The sequence below is a fragment of the Vanessa tameamea genome, chromosome 29 (genome assembly GCF_037043105.1).
Source record: "Vanessa tameamea isolate UH-Manoa-2023 chromosome 29, ilVanTame1 primary haplotype, whole genome shotgun sequence".
NCBI classification, from domain to species: domain Eukaryota; kingdom Metazoa; phylum Arthropoda; class Insecta; order Lepidoptera; family Nymphalidae; genus Vanessa; species Vanessa tameamea.
In genome coordinates, this window is record NC_087337.1 from 5692092 (window position 1) to 5713273 (window position 21182).

A 21182-nucleotide genomic window follows, 5' to 3' on the forward strand; every position below is an offset into this window, starting at 1 on the left:
CATATCGATAGTCCACTATCGATAGTATAGTTTTGATCAAAACAATCGATTCGATACTATCGATATTATATAATAGTATTGCTTACAGAGAGCTAGCAATACTGTCGATAGTATTGATCAAAACGGTACTATAAATAGTACTATCGATATTCTGTATAATTTTCGAGGTCAATTATCGATAGTCAAACTATCGATAGTTTACCAACACAGTTATGTATGTGTCAAAAATAGCGCCAATTTATTTTCTTTTAGGTTAAAAATAATACTGTTTTTATTTTAAAATCTAACAAACTGTTAAATTAGAAGTAGATAATTAAGTATATACGTTTAAGGTAATTCATTGATTAAGGGTTAGTTCTCTAAACTTAATCTTTTTTCTCTTTGACAAAGCTTAAATATTACAATGAAAATTGCTCTTGACCAATCCAAACGCTACGAAGCAAGTGCAATTTTATAATTATAACATGTGGAGCTGGTACATTAGAATTTGTTTATTTTCAGTGTAAGAAAAACATTGCTGTTTATATTACTATTACAAAAAAAAAAAAAAAATACATTAAAATAATTCTATATCATTTTCCTTAAGGTGATGATAAAAAAATATGATTATTAATATTCATCCGCGAAAGGATAATCCGGGTGATGGAAACTGTAACAAAGAAAATATTTTTTTTTTAAATTATCTGGTATTTGAGCTATGGTGTTTTATTACTGAATATTTTTTTTAATGAAATTATGTTATAAACATTGTATGCAAAGAATTACCGTGAGTTTAGAATGAAATGTTGGAAAGATAAAATTGTACTTACTCGCTCATTGTGCACAGTCTGCCGTTACATTCCAAGGTACCGATCGCTTCGATATCCTCAGGAGACAGTTGGAAGTCGAACACGTCGAAGTTCGAGATGATTCGACTTTTGGTGACTGACTTCGGAATCACGATCAGGCTGCGGTCTATAGCATATCTGTGGCGGAAACATATTTTTATTATCTGTTTATAAATAATTAAAAGTTTTATTGTTTTTTTTTTATGTACATCCTCTGCTTGGTACTCGTAAGTCGTAATGTTTAAAATATTCAACAAATTACAGATATTGAAGAAGCATATTGAATTATTTCCAAATAATAATTTAGTTTTTATAAACATTTCGATTATCGAAAATTCTATTCAATAATTTTGCAAACATTTGTACCGCACATCAAGAACAATAAAATCTAAGTACTGTTTACAGCGTAATGTTCAATGACTCCATATTCGTCATTTTCCTTTTGAGTTCTGGCCGATGTACCCTATGTTTAATTTTTTTTTACAGCATCGTTTCGCCCGATTTACCATTGAGAGATAGATATGTGTTTTTTTATAAAAACCATCTGGTGTAGTTGAGAAACATAAAGAAAAACTTAATAACGTATATAACAATCGTAAATTATTCGTAATGACAATTAAAATTAAACCTTCTCGGAAATTAGATTGGTACACCTGACGGCTAACTCTAACACCGCGCGCTCATTGGTCAAATCAAAAAGCGCGCGCTTCCGACTTCCACTTCTCGTCTCTTTTCACGAAAGCGCTCCCACAGTTTGCAGGAAAGAGAGAGATATATCATCATATCAATGTTTCAAACAGCTGTTATATTTTAATAAAGTTCTAATAACTGAAGTTTTTAATAGTACCATGATTAAAATGTTGAAGTACTATTTATAAGGCTTACCGGATTTGATTATAAAGTCATGTCAGTATCGAAATTGATAACGTTAAGTGTTTAATATACGAGCAGTGTTGTTTATAATATTTAAATGGAATATCAAAAGTACCGTTTTTGCATATGTTCATTTTGACATTGTTAGTGTTGCCAGCTTATTAGAATCACAAAAATCACTGAAAGCTTAGAAACTCAAATACGATTGCACGATTTTTTTTTCTTTTCTGTCAAACTCATAAAAAAATTATACTTAATTATTTATTTCATTAAAAATTGAACATACGAATATTACAAATACGAAAGTAACTGTCTGTTACCTCTTCACGCTTAGAACGCTGAAACGGTTTAGATGAATTTTGTTATGGAGATAGTTCAAGTGCCTGGGAAGGCTATGAGACTTTTTCAATTAACCCCTCGAGGGTAAAAAGAGAGCGCTTGAATAAATTTTCCGTGGGCGAAGCCGCAGGCTCAGCTAGTTATAATGTACATATATTTTTAAAGAGTCTGTTATACACCTCACCTGATAAGGACTTGAGGAGCAGTCTTGTTGTATTTGTCAGCAATGGTCTTGAGCAGAGGATCTTCCAAGAGTTGAGGATCACCAGGCTTCGCCCACGGTCTGTCCGGAGAGCCGAGGGGCGAGTACGCAGTGATCGTGATACCAAGGGATCGGGCGTAATTAATAAGCTTTTCTTGATTCAGGTACGGATGGACTTCGATCTAGATTACGAGAAATCATATTGAAAAGAAGTTCTATAATTTTCCAGTAACCTGTATGTAAATAAATGTAAATATTGGACAACGTCACATACATCACTCTGATCCCAATGTGAGTAGCTAAAGCACTCGTGTTTTGGAATATCAGAAGCAACGACGGTACCACAAACACCCAGACCCAAGACAACATAGAAAACTAATGAACTCTTTCTACATCAAATCGGCCGGTGGCGTACCCATGAAAACCAATGTACACAATACTCGACCACGGAGCTCGTCAAGCATGTGTATGTGTTACTAGGAGGTAGGGCTAGATTTGATTTTAGATGTAATGGCTGTAGAGATATTCAGTAAGAAGACTTCGAAACTCACCGCAGAACATGAGTGTGAGATATCATCAGTCAATATAAGATTATAATAAAAATAAAATGCACGGGATACACTTATCGAAAAACATCGTAAATTGAATAAGATTTCACGAGTGAGACACGAAATTAATTCTGAATTATGGAATATATCGACGAACACATTGAAATCTTTAATCTTTTAACATGTGTTGACTAACTTAATGTTTGTAAAGATTGTTGTTTGTTATGTAACAGGCAATAAAGGCCCCGCACAGTGTTGTTGGGTAGGCAATAGACTTGTCTCCTCTAAAAGACTCCAGAGCTTAGCTCACCACGCTGTTCCACTTTTATTCGACCAGCCGACTTTTATTCGACCAGCCCACTTTTATTCGAAAGGTTCGGATTTCCTCACGATATACCCTTCACGGACTAGCTCAAAATAAGTTGGTTAAGATCCATGTACCACCACAGGGACAGCTCAGCTTATGAATATATTTTGATTTGAAAATTTAAAAAAGAATTTATTTTTATAACCTGCAAAACTGCTGGTTTAATCCTCCCGGTTTCCATCAGCTTGTCGATCTGTCTCTTGTTGAAGTTGGATATACCTATGCTCTTGGTCAGCCCGATGTCAACGAGCGTCTCCATTGCCTTCCAAGTGTCCACATAGTCCACGGGCGATGGGATCACTTTCCCTGCGTCGTCTACTGGAAACAGTTCACCTTCTTCCTGTGAATATTAAGGGTATTATTTTGTGCCTAACCAATTTTTTTTTTATGATATCGGTAGGCGGACGAGCAAATGGGCCACCTGATGGTAAGTGGTCACCACCGCCCATAGACAATGGCATTGTAAGAAATATTAACCATTCCTTACATCACCAATGCACCACCAACCTTGGGAACTAAGATGTTACGTCCCTTGTGCCTGTAGTTACACCGGCTCACTCACCCTTCAAACCGGAACACAACAATACTGAGTACCGCTGTTTGGCGGTAGGATGTCTGATGAGTGGGTGGTACCTACCCAGACGGGCTTGCACAAAGCCCTACCACCAAGTACCAATTATAATTATAGTCTTTTTTTATAAAATAGTGGACGTCAAATGGGATCGTCAATGCGCCATCAATCTTCGAAACTAAGTTCCTATGTACCTTGTACCTGCAGTTGCACTAGCTCACTGACCCTTCTAACTCAAACTGTGTAAGTATTGCTGACTATATTTGTTTGGCGGTAGAATTTGTAATTAGTGGGTTGTACCTACCCAGCCGAACTTGCGTTGCACTAGCATCAAGTTATTGTCGGACATATTGAACGGAGACTGTAGCCAACTGCACGGGGAAGTTAAGAGCATGGGTAAGCAAGCACAGCAGCAGTCACTCAGTTTGATTGACCCTAATCTGGCTACTTCTGGGAGGGGGGCGGTATTGTATGTGGGTCTCGCAAACGCAGGTTTATCCAATAAAAAACCAGCAGTACTTACTCAATCTTTTCAAGGTCGTTACGGGATAGTTTGCGTATGCTACCGGAACGCCCCGACGGTTGGCCCATATATGTGGTCCACCTCAGGCTAAAGGACCACGCAGCCACAGATAACACAATACACTGTTACACTTAACTATTTATACTAGAGTTCAGCAACAAAGACCCTACACTAGTATATCATTCTGGCGTACTGTTAAGTAAAGTACTAATATTATAAGGAGATAAAATTTGTTGTTTGTATGTAGGCAATTTCCGGAACGTATGATCCGATACTAAAAATATATTCGCTGCTAGAAAAATACAATTTACCTGAGTCCTATGGGTATAGATTATTCATTATTAATAAATTGGACCCGTGCGAAGTCGGGGCGGGTCGCTAGGATTTCTTTTTTTTTTTTTTTTTTAATGGTTTAGGTGGCAAACGAGCAGGAGGCTCACCTGATGGAAAGTGACTACCACCGCCCATGGACATCTGCAACACCGGGGGGCTTGCAGGTGCGTTGCCGGCCTTTCAGGAAAGAGTACGCTCTTTTCTTGAAGGTTCCTAAGTCGTATCGGTTCGGAAAAACCGCCGGCGAAAGCTGGTTCCACAGAGTGGTTGTGCGAGGCAGAAAGTGTCTTAAAAATCGCGCTGTTGTGGATTTTCGGACGTCTAGGTGGTGCGGGTGATATTTGGAATTTTGACGAGATGTCCGAAGGTGAAATTCAGCAGCCGGGATTAATCCGAACAATTCCTCGGAACATTCCCCGTGATAAATTCTGTAGAAGATGCAGAGCGATCCAACATCTCTACGCAAAGCCAAAGGATCAAGCAGATCGGAAAGGGCTTGATCGTCGATAATTCGAGCCGCTCTACGTTGGATATGGTCAAATGGAAGGAGCTGGTACTGGGGAGCACCCGCCCAGAGGTGGGAGCAGTATTCCATGTGAGGCCGAATTTGCGCCTTGTATAGTCTTAGACGATGGGCCGACGTGAAATATTGTCTTGCCTTGCTGAGCACACCGAGCTTTTTTGATGCCAATTTGGCTTTGCCTTCCAATTGACCGCGGAACTGAACGAGGCTCGAAACATCGACGCCAAGTATTCCGATACTAGCTGTGGCAGCTAACGGAATGTTCTCGAATCGTGGAGATACGACAAATGGTGTTTTTTACAATTAACTTTTTAAATTTGAACTTTTTCTACATCGAATCGGCCGTTAATCGAACCCGGGATTTCAGAGTGGCGTACCCATGGAAACCGGTGTACACACTACTCGACCACGGAGGTCGTTTAATGTATGCGGGACGACCTTCTGTACAATCGATGCGCTTAAATTATTCAACTTGGTTATTAGGTATTGATCGTCAAACACATTGCTTCGTAGCTCGTTTCAATATGCCATTAATATGCCATTAATGTTATCCAAGACCGGCTGAGTAGGAACCACCAAGTCAAAACCCCACCATTACGTGACGCACCAAGTACTTCTATTGACTGAGACATGTTCCTAACTCGAGAAGCTATCTGGAAACCGGCTGTCTTGGTATGGGCATGTTATGCGGAGGAATGAGGACCATGTTGTGAGAAAGGTTTTGAAAATGGATGTGGATGGATATAGAGGTAGGGGACGACCCAAGAAACGATAGATGGATTGTGTGAAAGACGATATGGTTAGAAAGAATGTTACTTGTGAGATGACGTCCGACAGAGAAGTATGGAAGAGGAAGACATGCTGCGCCGACCCCGAGAAAAATTGGGATAAGGGCAGGAGGATGATGATATTCCTAACCCTTAACATTTTCTTATGTTACCGACTTTAGTTATTTAGATTTAAATAAATTGCGGAAATATACCATACTTTAATAAATCACAAAATATTTTAGTATTTCAAATGATTATTTCCGTTTAGATTTAAGTATTTATTTTGATTAATGATATGGTTTTTATTTTGACTAGAAATTAAGCTTATAATTAAAGTCGGACAACCAGCCATTCGTTTGACTGGACACGAACGAGAAAGGAAAATGCTAATCACTAATGCTAACTAATAAATATTATAAAAATATTAAGTGCTTTTTTTATTATAATTAAAATCCTAACGTCGAAAATTATCCTAATCTAACCTTCGCCGTGTTATAGTGTAAAGTGATGTGAAGTTTGAGTGATTTAAATAATAAGGCCGTAACACTTAACGTACCTGGAAAGCTTGAGGCCAGTGAATCAGGTACAAGTCTAAGTACTCCAGGCCGAGGTTCTGCAGCGTTGTCCTCAGCGCCCCCTCCACGAGGTCCGGGCGGTGGAACGTGCACCATAACTTAGAAGTGATGAAGATGTCCTCCCTGATAAATTAAATTAAGTTTAAATTTAAAATGTTATATGTTTTCAATACGCACATATAAATTAATGACCCGTTAGTATATTTTAGAAATGAATCGTTTCGTTTATGGGTAGAAGCATTGTCTACGAGACGTAATTCAGTATACTTGCAACTTACGGATCAGAAGTCATTGTAATGGTTAACTAAAAAATTAAATTATTCGTAAGAAAAACTAATTGTTTTTTGAATATGCTTGAGCATTGGCAAGCGAAGGTTATGTTTTTTTAAAAGATTTCGTATTACCGTACTTTGTCTTCAAAATATGGTAAAATTTAAGCGTTAACTCGTCGTGACGAAGGATGCAGTTGACGTGAAATAGCGGAAAGGCTTGGATTTTTTCTATGGAAGACACTCTTACTCAGCGGCAGCCTTAGGGGGTGGGGAACGGGGCAATCGCCCGGGGCCTCGTGCAAAAATCCAAGCAAAATTAAAATAGATTTTTTATTTAAAACTTTTGTTTTTGATCCCCAATTAATTAGGGTTATAAAATAACAGTAAATTAAAATAAAGTTAGTTAACTAATTTATTAATTCAGAACATAATATATCGCGCCTCGAAACACTTGACGATCGGTTTTTTAATCACATAGTACTCGGCCAATGCTTTAATAAAAAAAATTTAGTCTAAGGAAGACGCCAAAAACATCAATTTAAAAAAAATATAATTTCTTTATTTATTAACTTTGTAATTATTTAAATGTAAAATATTTTAAAAGTACACAAATTTTATTTATTTGTTTAACTTTACCATCTCTCGTCAAACATAACAAATACCTAAACCAAACAACGAGACCTACTTTCGAATCACATACATACTTTTCAAGGACAAGGGGCCTCGCAAAGACCTACCGCCCGGAGCCTCGCAATGGGTAAGGCCGCCGCTGCTCGTACTTTATTCCAACCATAAGATTAGAAAAGCCAAATAAACAATATCTGACAGCAAATTGACGCGATATCATTGGTCGGGAACTTGATTAATCTATATTCTCTATGGATTTGCGAAGAAAATGGCGTTTTGAACGTCGATGAAATTGTTATCGGATTTTCGGAAGTAAAATTAAAGTGGAAATAAGTAGTTAAGTGTAAATATATATTAAGCATAAATTCCAATATAGCTGAGTGATTAGCAAATCGCATGGAATACGTAAATCTACGGTTCCTTTATTATTCCTACTTCGATTGGAATAGGCTATACAAAAAAGGGCTCAGCCACAGGGTAAGCGCGTTTGAGGGTGCGCGCCTCTTGTGACGACACTGGCCAGACCTCGGCTTAAGACGCCGTCGAAGTCCGAAGAGGAAATTTAGTGTAATATGTACTTCGTGCTAATCCCAAGCGCGGATGGTTGGTAATGAAAGAGGGAAAATCATTAGTTTACTTCCCAGTGCACTATATACAACGAATCTATATGAATATGATGCGCATCTTGCCATCGCGATGCAGAAATGTCAAAGATTTGACATAACGCCATCTAGAATTTCGGAAGTAAAAACGTATACAGGTCACGTCATATTTTTGACAACCTTGTGTATACGATGAATTTTAAACCGTCAAACATGGAAAGTTACGACGGTTTTATGTGGAGACGTGAGTTTGATACGATCAACGACAAAATATTTTATTGCGGCCCGTCTATTGTTTCAACACTGCTCGGTTAAGGCCTTTTCCCCCATTGAAGAGAAGGTTTGAAGATCATCGCACCATGTTGCTCCAATGCGGGCTGGTCAGAAATTAGACACATTCGAGTTTCTCAAGTTTTCCTTCACCTTCGAGCACGAGATGAATTAAAAAGGGCCTAATCATAAAACCCGTAACCATCGGTCAATATGAAGAGTTATAATACCTACATCCTTTTTTGTGGGACGGTATTCGTTTCAACAATAATATTCCACAGTTATTTTTAACTTGGGCTATTAAAAAATTTAAAGCTCATTATAAGGCATGTTACTCAATACAAAATTATATTAATGATAAAAAAGCATGGATTTAGTATTTGTTGTTTTCCAGCAAGATAAATTTAATTGTACTTTATCGGCATACTCTGTAATTGGAATGCTGGAAAATAGTAACTACTGAGTTTCTTGTCGGTTCTTTTAGATAGAAATCTACTTTCCGAACCGGTGGTAGCTCTACATTTAACTCAACACTGAAACTTAACGATTCAAAGGCTCTTTGATCAGCCTACTTGAATAAAGAATATTTTGATTTTGAGATGCACGCGTTCTTAAAACTGAGTCTTAAGAACACAGTTTCAGCTCACAAACTTAGAATGAAATACGGAAAAAATCAAGACAGCACAGTGGTATTGTTGATTGAAGGAAAACATTTAAGCGGACATTGCGTTAGGGTATTAAGAACTCGCCCAGGGACGAGAGCGGTTCTCAGTACCCCGGGAATTCCCCCCTAGGAGTTAGAGGGCCGCAAAAGCGGCTCGACCGTCAGTGCGTCAAGGTGGCAAGCGAAACCAATGCTATTTCACCCTGTAATACCCATAGCTATATACATATATATTATATTATGATGCATGTCCCTAAGGGGGGCAGTAATAAACGTTTACTCATGAAGAGAGTTTGTTTCTATTAACACCGTGAACACCCATCCGCCGAAAAGACGGAGAGTGCACCGCTGGTTTTTCAGTGAGAATTCCGGTGTACTTGGTACCGGCGAGTCCCATAAAATCCTCCACTTCACTCGGTGGAAAAGAGTAATGCATTTTCAGCGAGAAAAAAAAATAGGTCATGTATTTAAGATTAAAATAATTAATCTAATTAAAACGTAGCGTTAATAATGTCTAAGCCATCAACCATTGTGTTGACAGTTGGTTGACAGCGTCTGATTAAATATGGGTGACGTATGATACTTTTTGAAGTTAGCTTTTGGTGCGTTATGACAGAATCGTCGGAGTGATTTTTTATAATGCGCGCGCATACACATCTAAACTACACGATGAAGTTGCTCCTTAAATTAGGTCTCAAGTCGCTCAAAATAGAAAACTTAACGAAATATCTTATTTTACAATGATTATTTTATCTGTGCCCGCGACTTCGTGCGCGTTTGAATTTAACAAAAAATATATTGTTGTAGCCTAAGTTACTCCTTATTACATCAGCTTTCGGCCAGTGAAAGTGAAAGAAAAAAGAGATTAATGGAAACAATCAGACAGACAGACAAAAGTAAAATATGTTATTTCGGTATATGTTTGATATTTACGGGAGCGTTCAAAAAGCTGTGTAAAGAATGATTATTGTCAGTTTTCAAGGCCTAAATAGAAAATATAGATGTGTAAATATATAAAAAAATATAAATAAATCCTCTTTATGTCACTGAACGTGTCGACGAAGGTTATATTTTATAATTAAACGCAATTATTAAGCTGACAAGGACTATATTTCTTCAAATACAATTCGGTAACTTTTTAAAATGTCGCTTCCCGCGCTTGGTAACCAACCGCCATCTTATTTAGATGCCCCGCCCCACCAAGCGGCCACCAGTGTGCCCAGTTGATAAAAAAAATCATTCACCCGGTAAAGCTACTTTAAATTTAGGATAATTATTAAACTAAACCTTACAGATGTTATAAAAAAAGTTTTATGAAAAGTAAATGATAAAACGTATTTGTTTAGTTTTATTTATTTCACCCAAGCAAAGCCGGGTTTTCTAGTTATTTTGTAATCGAATGACAGAAATGGAAACAAAAACGACAAATAAATAAAAGGTCACAAGTGTTGTAAGACTTACCGTTTAATAACGCCTTCTTCAAACTTCGCTTTTAATGCTTTGCCGACTTCTTTTTCATTGCCGTAAATATGGGCGCAGTCGATGTGTCGGTAGCCGGCGTCGATTGCGTCTCTAACGGCTTGTGTAACCTCACCGGGTTTAGACTACATGGAGAAAATACACTTCGTAAAGTTTTTTTTTTTTATTAAGGACAACTTACAAAACATACACCATTTATAGGTTAAAAATAAAGGTAATTACATTTTTAGCTGAGTGTTGTTTCAATTAAAAGTTATCACGGCATGGTGAAGGACAGTTTTATCTATTAACCTAACACAACTTTTTTTCTACTATGTTATACAAAAAGGGGGAAAAAAAGAATATTACTAACAATAATAATGCAATATAAAAATGCAAATTACAAAAGACAAGACAATTACAAATTACCAACTAATTACTGAACAATTTAAAAAAAAATGTAACTTTTTTTATAGGTAACAGAAATGTTATAACAACATTACAACAATACAATCCACGATACACATGATACGTGAATTTAGAGTGACATTTAAATTTGACCTCGAAAATTGAAAAAAAATACAATGTCAACGGTCTTAATCAGGCACAGATAATATATTTATTTTAAGCACGGTGACTTTCGTTTTTAATACACAGTTGTAGTACGACAAATCTTATATAGATGTAGCATCATTAAAATTCGCAAACCCGGATTAGGGCCATGTTTTTTGCAGGCAACCCTATATCAACGTGTTCGCAATAAAACAACTCTAATATTGATTTTTTTTTTCTATTATCAAGCAAGTGAAGGTAACTGGTATCGACATACCCGCTTATACTGACAATCGAGTAGTTTGTCCATGCAAAGAATAGGCAACCCTACGGCTGCACATTCTATACGTTTGATACTTTAAGTCAGAGTAAAAATCATTTTTTAAAAAATAATTAAAAATAGTCTGTCCAAGATTTTTTTAGACAACCCATTTTTGACATATTTTCTAATATACTAAATTTGTTATAAAATATGTTTCATTCTATTATAAGCTCAGTAAAGATCGTTTTAAGTTCGAATCTTAGACTATTAGGCAAACGTTATAATTTGTAATGCCATATAACATTCGCCAAATTCACGATTGATTGCTTTTTTTAAATTTCTCGATGCTACATTTAAATTGTACGTACTATACGTTTTTCTACCGTATTCATTACATAATAATCATTTAATATATTTCTTGTATTTGTTAATAATAAATTAAGTTTAGGAGGGAGAATGTATTAAATTAATTAAAAAAAAAAAACTTGAAATGTCAAATGTCACTTTTGTCATTCTTTTTCAGTATTCTTATAATATAATAAGTATTGCATCATACAGCCATTATTAGTCTTAACTCTTAAGACATGTTGTATACTAAAAAATAACTTACACGAAACGTTTTTAACATCTAAGCGTTAAAAAAAACGATTTGTTTACGAACTGTGAATTCAGGTGTGATAATTGTTGATGTATCAATGTCAATAAACACATTTACCGAATATCGTGTAAATTGATTAATATTTCTGAATTACAAAGATATTAGATCATTTTTACACGAATATAGGAAGTGAATGAGAATGAACGAATTTGAAGAATGTCGTATTATATACATACCTACGGTCAATCTAGCAATGTATCTTGTACAATAATTTTGTTCTTTTTTATGTAATTCATAGGGTATGAGAAATTTTAATCACTCATCTTCAAAGACAAAGTCAAAAATCTTTATTCAATATGGAAGTGTTACACTTGCTTATTGAAAGTTAAAAATCTACCATCGGCTCGGAAATTAACACCTCGGACTTGAGAAGAACCGGCGAAAGAAACTCGGCGGGTTTTTTTTTCATAACACTTATGCCTATGAACTTCGGGAACTAAGATTTTATTTCCCTTAAGCCTATGCCATGAATTGGTCCTGCCGCCTTGATCGAATGAAAGTAATATTATTACAAGGAAGTCGGCGGCGGACGCGGCAACTGACATAAACTGTCAAAGGTTTCGAAATTTCTAAAAAACTTTTAAATTAACGCGATGTTCGCAAGAGACCGACTAGTCTATAATTAATATTATAAATAAAATTTGTTAATATGTAGGTGGTATTTACGGAACGAATGATACAATTCTAAGCAGTTCCACTGGTAAAAAACTACATTGTTCCTGAGTACTAGGGTATGAATGATATAGGTATAAATATATATATCATATAATTATATATATTGTACGCGCGAGAGAAAAGTGGACTGTATTTAAGGAATAAAGGGAAGTTGTTACCTCAAAAACTGGGCTCTGACTTATGAAGACACGTTCTTCTTGGGAGCGCTCCCTTGGTCTTCATACACTCGAAGAACACACCAAAGGGATGGGTGATATTACAGAAGGATAAGTCCGTTACACAAGCTAATTTCAAAAGCGCGGCGCACTCACATAACACACGTTACCGCGGCTCACACGAGAAGGGAAGAGAGAAAGGAAGTACGTCATACGTCAAATCATTCCATAGACAAATATTGACGTTTCCATGTACGCATAAACCTAAATACGCTACATATATTATATCATTCTTTATTAATACATTGAACCCGTTCTATGTCAGTGCGTGCCTATACGCGGAGCCAGATAAAATTGTAATTTCAAGACAGCCTTACTAATAATTTTGTCAAACAAAGTCTACGTCTTTAAGGGATCCCAGTAAACATAAAAAAATAACTTGTAAAGTAAATTATGTCGCAGAAGTATGTTCGAACTGAATATGGCTATGGATGCTGACTTACGATAATTCTTGGCATTTTTGGTTTGAAAGGATCGCCTGCTCCATCATTACCGTCTTTAGTATAAGGGCACGTGCCCCATCCTGAGGGGGTCCCGTTAAACCAATAATTTATCTCACACATTTGTGGTCACGTGGACTGCTATGTGTATTTTAGAAGTTGCCATATTTGTAAGAAATAAGTAAAATCTTCATCAAAAGGCTATTGACGATAGACGATATTTTAAGTTAAAGCTGTAGACGTGCTCATCATCATAGAAATATATATACTATGCCATAAGATAGTACAACCAATCAGATTCCTATGAATTTACTAAAATTTTACCGTTTATTTGAAAGTAAGCTTAAGGCCTGGTTATAAGCAAATTATTTCTACATGGTAGACGAATATTTCAAGTTATAAATAAATAACAATTAAACCATTGTTATCTTGTTAAATATTTTGCTAGATTTTTTATTTGAGTATCTAGCAAAAGGGCCCTGTGTGCCCAAGGGCCCCAGCATAGCTTGAGACGGCTCTGTCCTCCATTCGAATTAAGCTATTTTTTTTCCAGTATCCGCGTCCACGTCCGCGTCGTTCGATTATAACAAAAAGTTATCGTTGTAGCCTAAGTTACTCCTTATTACATCAGCTATCTGCCAGTGAAAGTCCCGTCAAAGACGGTCCAGCCGTTCCAGAGATTAGCCGGAACAAACACACAGGCAGATAGACAAAAATTGTAACAATAATAATTGTATATTTACCGTGTATAACGTACGTATAAATTTAGTAAAAAGCGGTTATTTTACAAAGAGACATTCCAATTTTATTATATAGATATAGATGTTGAAAAAGAATAACTACTGAGTTTCTTGCCGGTTCTTCTCGATAGAATCTACATTCCGGACCGGTGGTAGCTTCACTAAATATAGTTTCTAAAATGACTATTCAAAAGTGCTTGTAAAAAAAAAGCCTACTTGAATAAAATATATTTTGATTTTTTTATTTTAAAAACCTTCGTTAAAAGTATAACATCACGCTTTTTAGCCCCCACTTGTGACAGGAGGGCTGATTCATTTTTCGTCCAGGGGATCGGAATAGCGATTCACCGGCAAATGCTGCGAGCATTCTTGCCACCATTACACGCTTTCACAATTTGTACAGTAACTATTTTGTATTTATAATTGTATATAATTAAGACCCCTATGTAAATAATGATTATGTAAATACTAGCTTAACTTGCAGCTTTACACGCGCGAAATTTATAAAACACAAATTTCCTACTTCCGTTTTATTCCCTTAGTGGTGGATTTTCGTAAAATTCGTACTTAGCGGATATCTACACCCTATAGGGAACCTACCTGCCGAAGTTCTTTGTTATCGTTTCTGAAATTACGTGATTGATCAGTGAGTAGTATTATGCTTTAGGTTTCCTTTTGTTGAAACAATATCTAAGATTCGTTGGTCAGAACGTATCACGGGTGTCGTTTTACTTCCCGAAACGGTAGTTATTGACAATCAATAATTATTATTTTAACTCACACATAAAGTTAGTATAACATTCATAAAGTACGGTAGATTCATATTTAGCATAATAATATGTTTTTGACTTACTTTCCAAGTCCCTAAGCCGATGACGGGACATGTTCTGCCGTTGTTGAACACGAGTTGAGGTACTTCCGCCATTTTCAAGATATGCAAGCAGTTCGCAGCACTTTCAGCACAGCACTGAGCACGCCGTGTGACCTTATCTATTTTTATTTACGATATAGGTTGTTAAGGTACTGTTTCTCTAACGCGACAGTGTATCTTTTGTAAATATTTAATAATATTCTTTTATATAATACCGAAGATATTTTTAATTTTGCATGTTAATAAATAATAAATCTTATGTATAAAAAACATTGATTGATAAGGCTTAATATAAAATTAAAGAATATGATTCCCATACAGGACTAAATACATCTGTGAAAACTATTAGTTGCTTGCCGGGTTTTCGTTAGAAACAACATTCCAAACCGAGTTTTTAATTTTATCCGGTATTTTGAAAGGTGCTCATATCCTACTGAATCTATTTATTATAATATTATTGTTGAACCAAGACTGAGTGACGTGGCTTGGGAAGTGACGTCACCGGACAGACGACGTGGTATAAGAAAATATATGAAACGCGGGCGGCGAGGCGGCCATCTTTAGTGGACAGAAGAGATAGAATTGGGTTGCATGTTATATGAGTTCCTTAATGTTTTTGTCATTTTCTAGAATATAATTATAACTTTGTTAACTAATGAGTACTTGTGTATATTTTTTCAATATTTTGGTGAATGATACATTATAATATTATAAATGCGTTATTCTGTCTGTTAGTCTCTCACGGCCAACCCACTGAACTATATTTGATAAAATCCAATATGAAGCAAGATTTTACTCGAAGGAAGGACATAGGCTAATTTTTGACTACCTGACGACCAATCCCGAAACGCCAGTGAAGCCGCAGGCGACAACCAGAAAGAATATCTTGATTTTGACGATAGTTTTGAATTTGACTTCGACTTCTTTGTTAGTAAATGTTTTAATATTTAATCGATACGGCGTTGTAATTACATATAGATGTTAACATTATTCGATTTTCAAATTTTTCGAGTGTTGTCGCAGTATAAATATAAAATTGTGATTAAGACAGTCGCGCCGTACGCAGCAAAACTCCAGGTTAAACATTAAATGCTTATGGAAACATAAGTCAGGGTGGAAAATTATAGAAGCCTTGAGGCTCCCATGACGTGGCGTAGTTGCACTTTTTTATGGTGGGATATTTATTTTTTAATTTAAACAATACACTATAAAAATGAAATGAATTGAATGTAAATGTTTACCCCTTTGCTTAGTCAGTGTTAAGTTTTTTTTTTATAATTCATTCCTTACACCGCCAATGCGCCACCAACCTTGGAAACTAAGATATTATATCCCTTGTCCCTCTGTAGTAACCCTGGCTCACTTATATTTCAAACCGGAACACAACAATACGGACTACTACTGTTTGGCCGTAGAATATCTTATAAGTTGGTGGTACCAACCCAGATAGGCTTGTAAAAAGTGGTTAATCAATAAATGAGTATTTATTTCCCATTACGTATATTATTTCGATATCAATTTCGATTTTGTTGGTTGGAACATGGTTCAAGATCTTTGAAACTCTAGTGCAAAATAAAATGCCTTTAGATCTACTTTAACCTATTGGTTATTTTTCTGATAATTCCGAGGCCTTGGATAGCGGCTGCTTGCTGTTTACACGACTTTCAAAAAGGTTGAAAAATTGATCACAATTGCTTTTACGTCAGACATCTAAACCGTTGCTTCTGGGGTTCCACAGGGCTGTCATTTGGGACCTCACTACCTTTTAGTTCTCATCAATGACCTTATCATCTGCATAAGTCAAATTTATAATTGTATGCAGATGATTTAAACAATTATCACCATTACAGAACGAGAGGATCTTATTTTACTACAGTTATGATAGTGGCATTGGTCTTTAAATCATGTAGGAACAACGTTATGGGCGTCATTTGTTGACAGAAGACAAATAAAAAAACATTTGTCATCGAATTATCGATATCATTGGTCGAGAGCTTGAATAATCTATGTTATCCATTCTGGATTCACGATAAATTGGGGTTTGAATGTAGACGTTGTTATCGGAACTTTAGAAGTAAAATTAAAGTGAATATCAGCTGTTTAGTGAAATAGTGTTGTATTTATAAATAAAGATATATTACTCAAAAACTGTTAGTAGAGTATAATACAGCTGTGCTATAGTGCCCTTCGTAAATCTATCTTTTTGTTTGTTTGTCTTCATTTCTTCTTTGATTGGAATAGACTATAGACTATAGAGGTACGTTTTGACTCAGCGGAATCTAAATTAAGTATAAATCTATTTCATATATTATCTTTCCGCAACTGACTGCTTTGATGTCAATATTTTGATTGATTTGTTATTAATATTTCTATTTCATAATAATAATACAATTATGTGAAAATCAAAGGAGATTTTGAATTGTAATTAATTTAGAAGTATCGAATTTTTAAATGGGAAATCTGGTTAGTGAATTAATCATATTAAAAGTTAAATATTATTGGTTAATTTATGTAGCATCATTTTTCTTTTAACCTATGTCTAACTCGCTTGGCGTTCCATGTATTTATTAAAGGACGTTCTGAGTTAAATCGTAGTTACCGTTCGAGTCGCTCTGAAGACAAAATGTCCAGTGTTTATCACAATAAGTATGATATAAGTAGAATATTAGTACGATTTGACAGGAAAGACGGTTACCTTCAAAACTATCAGTGTTTTCACTAAATCGTACTTACGTTGCGTACGTATTTAATCTTTGTATGGTGCAAAAGAGATAATTAAAGCTTCACGGTCGAATAAAGCCTGAGCGCCTAAAGCCTGTGGTACCCACTCATACTACATTTTTTTAAATATTTAATTATAATCTGTTGATTGCGTCGTTGGTGTAGTGGCTCTGGTGGCGTGCTAGGGGTCATATTTTCAATCCCAGGTTGAGCTGATAAAAGTTTTTAGAAATCTGGAAGTTGGAAGTGTATGTACTCCCGTACCTTGGTGCGCACGTAAAACCGTTGATCCTGTGCTCGAACTCATTCCGGTCATGTGAGATTTGCCATCGGATTATGGAAGTGAGGGAATATAGAGTGCATCTGTATGTACGCACACACTTGGGCACCTTCCATCACTAGTCCATAACATGGTATCTAATTAAATACATCGACATAGGCAATTTTATTTATTTTAAAATGAAATTAGTTGATATATTCCTAACATATACAATTAAAATTATAAGATTTGTATGTCCATTTATATGTTTTTCATTCTATAGTGCTGTGATTATTAATAGAGTAAGTAAACGAATGGGATAGGAAATTATTTCGTCAAACGTATCGATTAAGTTTAAATTAGACAGGAGTATCTAATAGCATCCTCGCTTACCCTTTTTCAGAGGAATAAAATTGAACAAATTTTTATAAAATGTCGAACGTGATGCATCTTATTGTGTTATGATATGCTCAAAACTTGAAGAAAACCTTCATAAGAATTTAGATTTCAATGAAAATTAGAAAGCTTTATAAAAAATCATTAGTCATGCATATATACTTATAATTTCTAAATTCAGCCAGGCCAACAACGTGGTCCGCGCGCGCCTTTTGGTGGACAAGGAGGTGGTCCATTTGGTGGACAAGGTGGACCTTTCGGAGGTCCAGGTGGTGGTCCATTTGGAGGTCCAGGAGGTGGTCCTTTTGGAGGTCCAACAGGAGGTCCGTTTGGAGGTCCGACAGGAGGTCCGTTTGGAGGTCCAACAGGAGGTCCGTTTGGAGGTCCAACAGGAGGTCCATTTGGAGGTCCAGGAGCCGGACCATATGGAGGTCCAGGGGGAGGTCCATTTGGTGGTCCAGGGGCAGGTCCATTTGGTGGTCCAGGGGCTGGTCCATTCGGGGGTCAAGGTCCTACGGGCCCCGGGGGATATCCTGGCACTGGGCAAGGCCCACAAGATTCTGGCGGGTATCCCGGCGGGCCACCCGTCGCTAACGTGTCTCCACCGCCATACGGTCAGCAAAGTCCCGGAATGCCGGTAGAGGTAGTTATGATCATATCTTTTAAGTATATAGTCGGACAATATAGTGGCAAAATGGACACCTGACGGTAGTTAGCAAGACATTGGAATTAATTAAAACGAGCCTGTGTATATCCTATTCCTACTTTTGGGCAAAGGCCTCCTCTCCTAGTAAGAAGAATACTGGTGCTTCAGTGTATTTGGGCTCATAATACACATGAAGTTGATATCATTCAACACATGCAGGTTACCTCACGACGTGCCTTCACTGAGCGTGAGAGGAATTATAAAAATTAGATGTTCTCTCTGATTTGAGGTCACGCTCTTCCACAGCATCCGTAACGTCCGAACTAACGTCCAAGGTATTGTGTTTGGTAAAAGCTACGCCCCTGGTGGTGTTGAAAATGCTTCAGGGGGACGCGAATAAAATAATTTCAAACAATAAAATCATTTTGCAAATCAAATTTTACGTAGAATATAAAGTCGGAGCTGTGCCCGAACCATTCATTAAAATATAAACAATAAAATTGCGAACTTCCTCCAACTATGAAATCCATTAACGTCTTTACCATAAGGGCACACGGGGCACGTGCCCAGGGCTCCCATCTTGAGGGGGCCCCGAATAACCAACAATTCCTCTCACAGATTGACTGCTATGTATATTTTCAAAATTGCCATATTTGTAAGAAATAACTAACATATCGATCAAAATGCTTGTGACGACAGTCGATATAAAAAGTTGAAAGCTATAATGCCTAACGTGCCATAAGATCTTTCCACCAATCAGATTCCTAAGAATTTATGAAAATTACTGCAGCGTTTATTTGAAACTGAACTTAATGCCTCGTTTAAGCAAACTATGTGTACACGTTAGACAAATTATCAAAATTAAAATTTAGTTGTTACATTGTTATTTTGTTAAATATTTTGCTAGATATTTAATTTTTAGTAAATATATATGTGAAAAGGGGGCCTAAATATATATTTATGATCAGAATCATCAAAAAATTAAATTTACATATGACTTTCGAATAATTTACACCTTTGTAACCTATTTCAATCGAAATTTTGATTTCTTACATTATTCTAGCGGCAAGATACGATGGCCGTTTTGACACATTAAAAAAGTGATGTGAAATGTAAATTTATTATCGATATAATATATTCAAATCTTTGTTTTTTTGCAAGTAATTTAATTCAAGTTATTGTTGCAAGTAGTATCTGATTAAAAAGGTTTAATAAAAAAAATATAAAATAAGTTTAAGTAATATATTCGAACGAAATCAATTTAAATCAAAAATTGGAATTAGAATGAATAACTTTATAAACACATTACATAAAAAAACACAAATATAACACCGACTACGAGGTCGAGTGTGAGAGTGTGACGTACACGTTTACGCAATAAAATAAATAAAAAAGTTATCTTCGCGGTACCCTAATATTTGTAGTTTAGAAATCACATTCGATAAATTTTGTGACTAACTGCACGTCACTATTGACAATAAAGAACAACAATTTGCTCCTTTGATGTAATTATTTATTAAATACGAAACTTCATGAGCGGGCAAACGTCAAAACGGCCATCATAGCGTGCCGCTACTATAGGTAGGGAAAATTAAACATTTTTTTTTAGCAAAACTTCACAGTTGGTTTATATAAGGATTACTGAAGATAAAACTCTTGTTAAAAGTTTGATTGACTAGAATAATTCTTTCGCCTTGTGATTTTAGGCCACAGTTGCATCCGGCTACCAACAAGGGTATCCGCAAGGCTATCCCCCGGGGCAAGGATATCCTCCTCAAGGATATCCTCCACAAGGCTATCCTCCTCAAGGTTATCCACCTCAAGGCTATCCTAGACAGGGATATCCAGGTAAGTAAAGGAGCTGCTAATTTTTGGTAAATTATTGAAAGGAATACCACAATGCAGCCGTATTCTGCGTGTCAATTCAAATTGCGTCCTAAATTCAAGTTTTGTCATGAAGATTTTTATGACCTAATAGACACTACCATCCCACTGTTTCAACAAACAGTCTACTGCTTAACATGACCGTTGATATTCAATCAGGCCAAACGATTTAATAAGTATAGAAATTTATTTTGACGTTTATGTGATATCCTACTGATTTCAGCCATAAGGTTTTGGGAATGTCCTGCGCAATCGGCTATTGTCCATTAGATATTGTCAACGTGACCGAAAATGGTCTACAGGACAACAATCGGTCGTTTAACAAAGACTAGCCAACTGCGGGGGAGATCTCACAGTCTCGTAATGAGCACTCTCTTTGCCACGCCAAGTTTCCGACTCCGCAAAGTCAATAAATCATTCTTGGGGCAAGGTATCCGCTTCTATAATAAAATTCCGCAGACATTTTTAACTTTGCCGTTTCATAGATTCAAGTCAATTGTAAAAAATACATTGGTAAAG

General features: G+C 36.2%; 1 protein-coding gene across 1 annotated transcript; it reads right to left on the minus strand.

Annotated features, from left to right (window-relative positions):
• Nucleotides 1-471: 471 nt before the first annotated feature.
• LOC113400975 (aldo-keto reductase family 1 member B1-like) lies at nt 472-14841 on the minus strand. Its single transcript, XM_026640666.2, has 7 exons — nt 14740-14841; nt 10348-10490; nt 6433-6574; nt 3302-3496; nt 2224-2423; nt 810-965; nt 472-649 (listed from the first exon to the last, which is right to left on the minus strand). Exons 1-7 carry the CDS (start codon nt 14809-14811, stop codon nt 610-612), a joined length of 948 nt encoding a protein of 315 aa, XP_026496451.2. The 5' UTR covers nt 14812-14841; the 3' UTR covers nt 472-609.
• Between the last annotated feature and the right edge of the window lie 6341 nt (nt 14842-21182).

Excerpts from the sequence above, each read along its gene's own strand:
- LOC113400975 (XM_026640666.2), bottom strand. The coding sequence starts at position 14,811 with ATGGCGGAAGTACCTCAACTCGTGTTCAACAACGGCAGAACATGTCCC. Across the intron at positions 966-2,223 it reads GCTCCTCAAGTCCTTATCAG|ATATGCTATAGACCGCAGCC; the intron begins GTGAGGTGTATA and ends TTTCCGCCACAG. Across the intron at positions 650-809 it reads AGACTGTGCACAATGAGCGA|TTTCCATCACCCGGATTATC; the intron begins GTAAGTACAATT and ends TCTTTGTTACAG.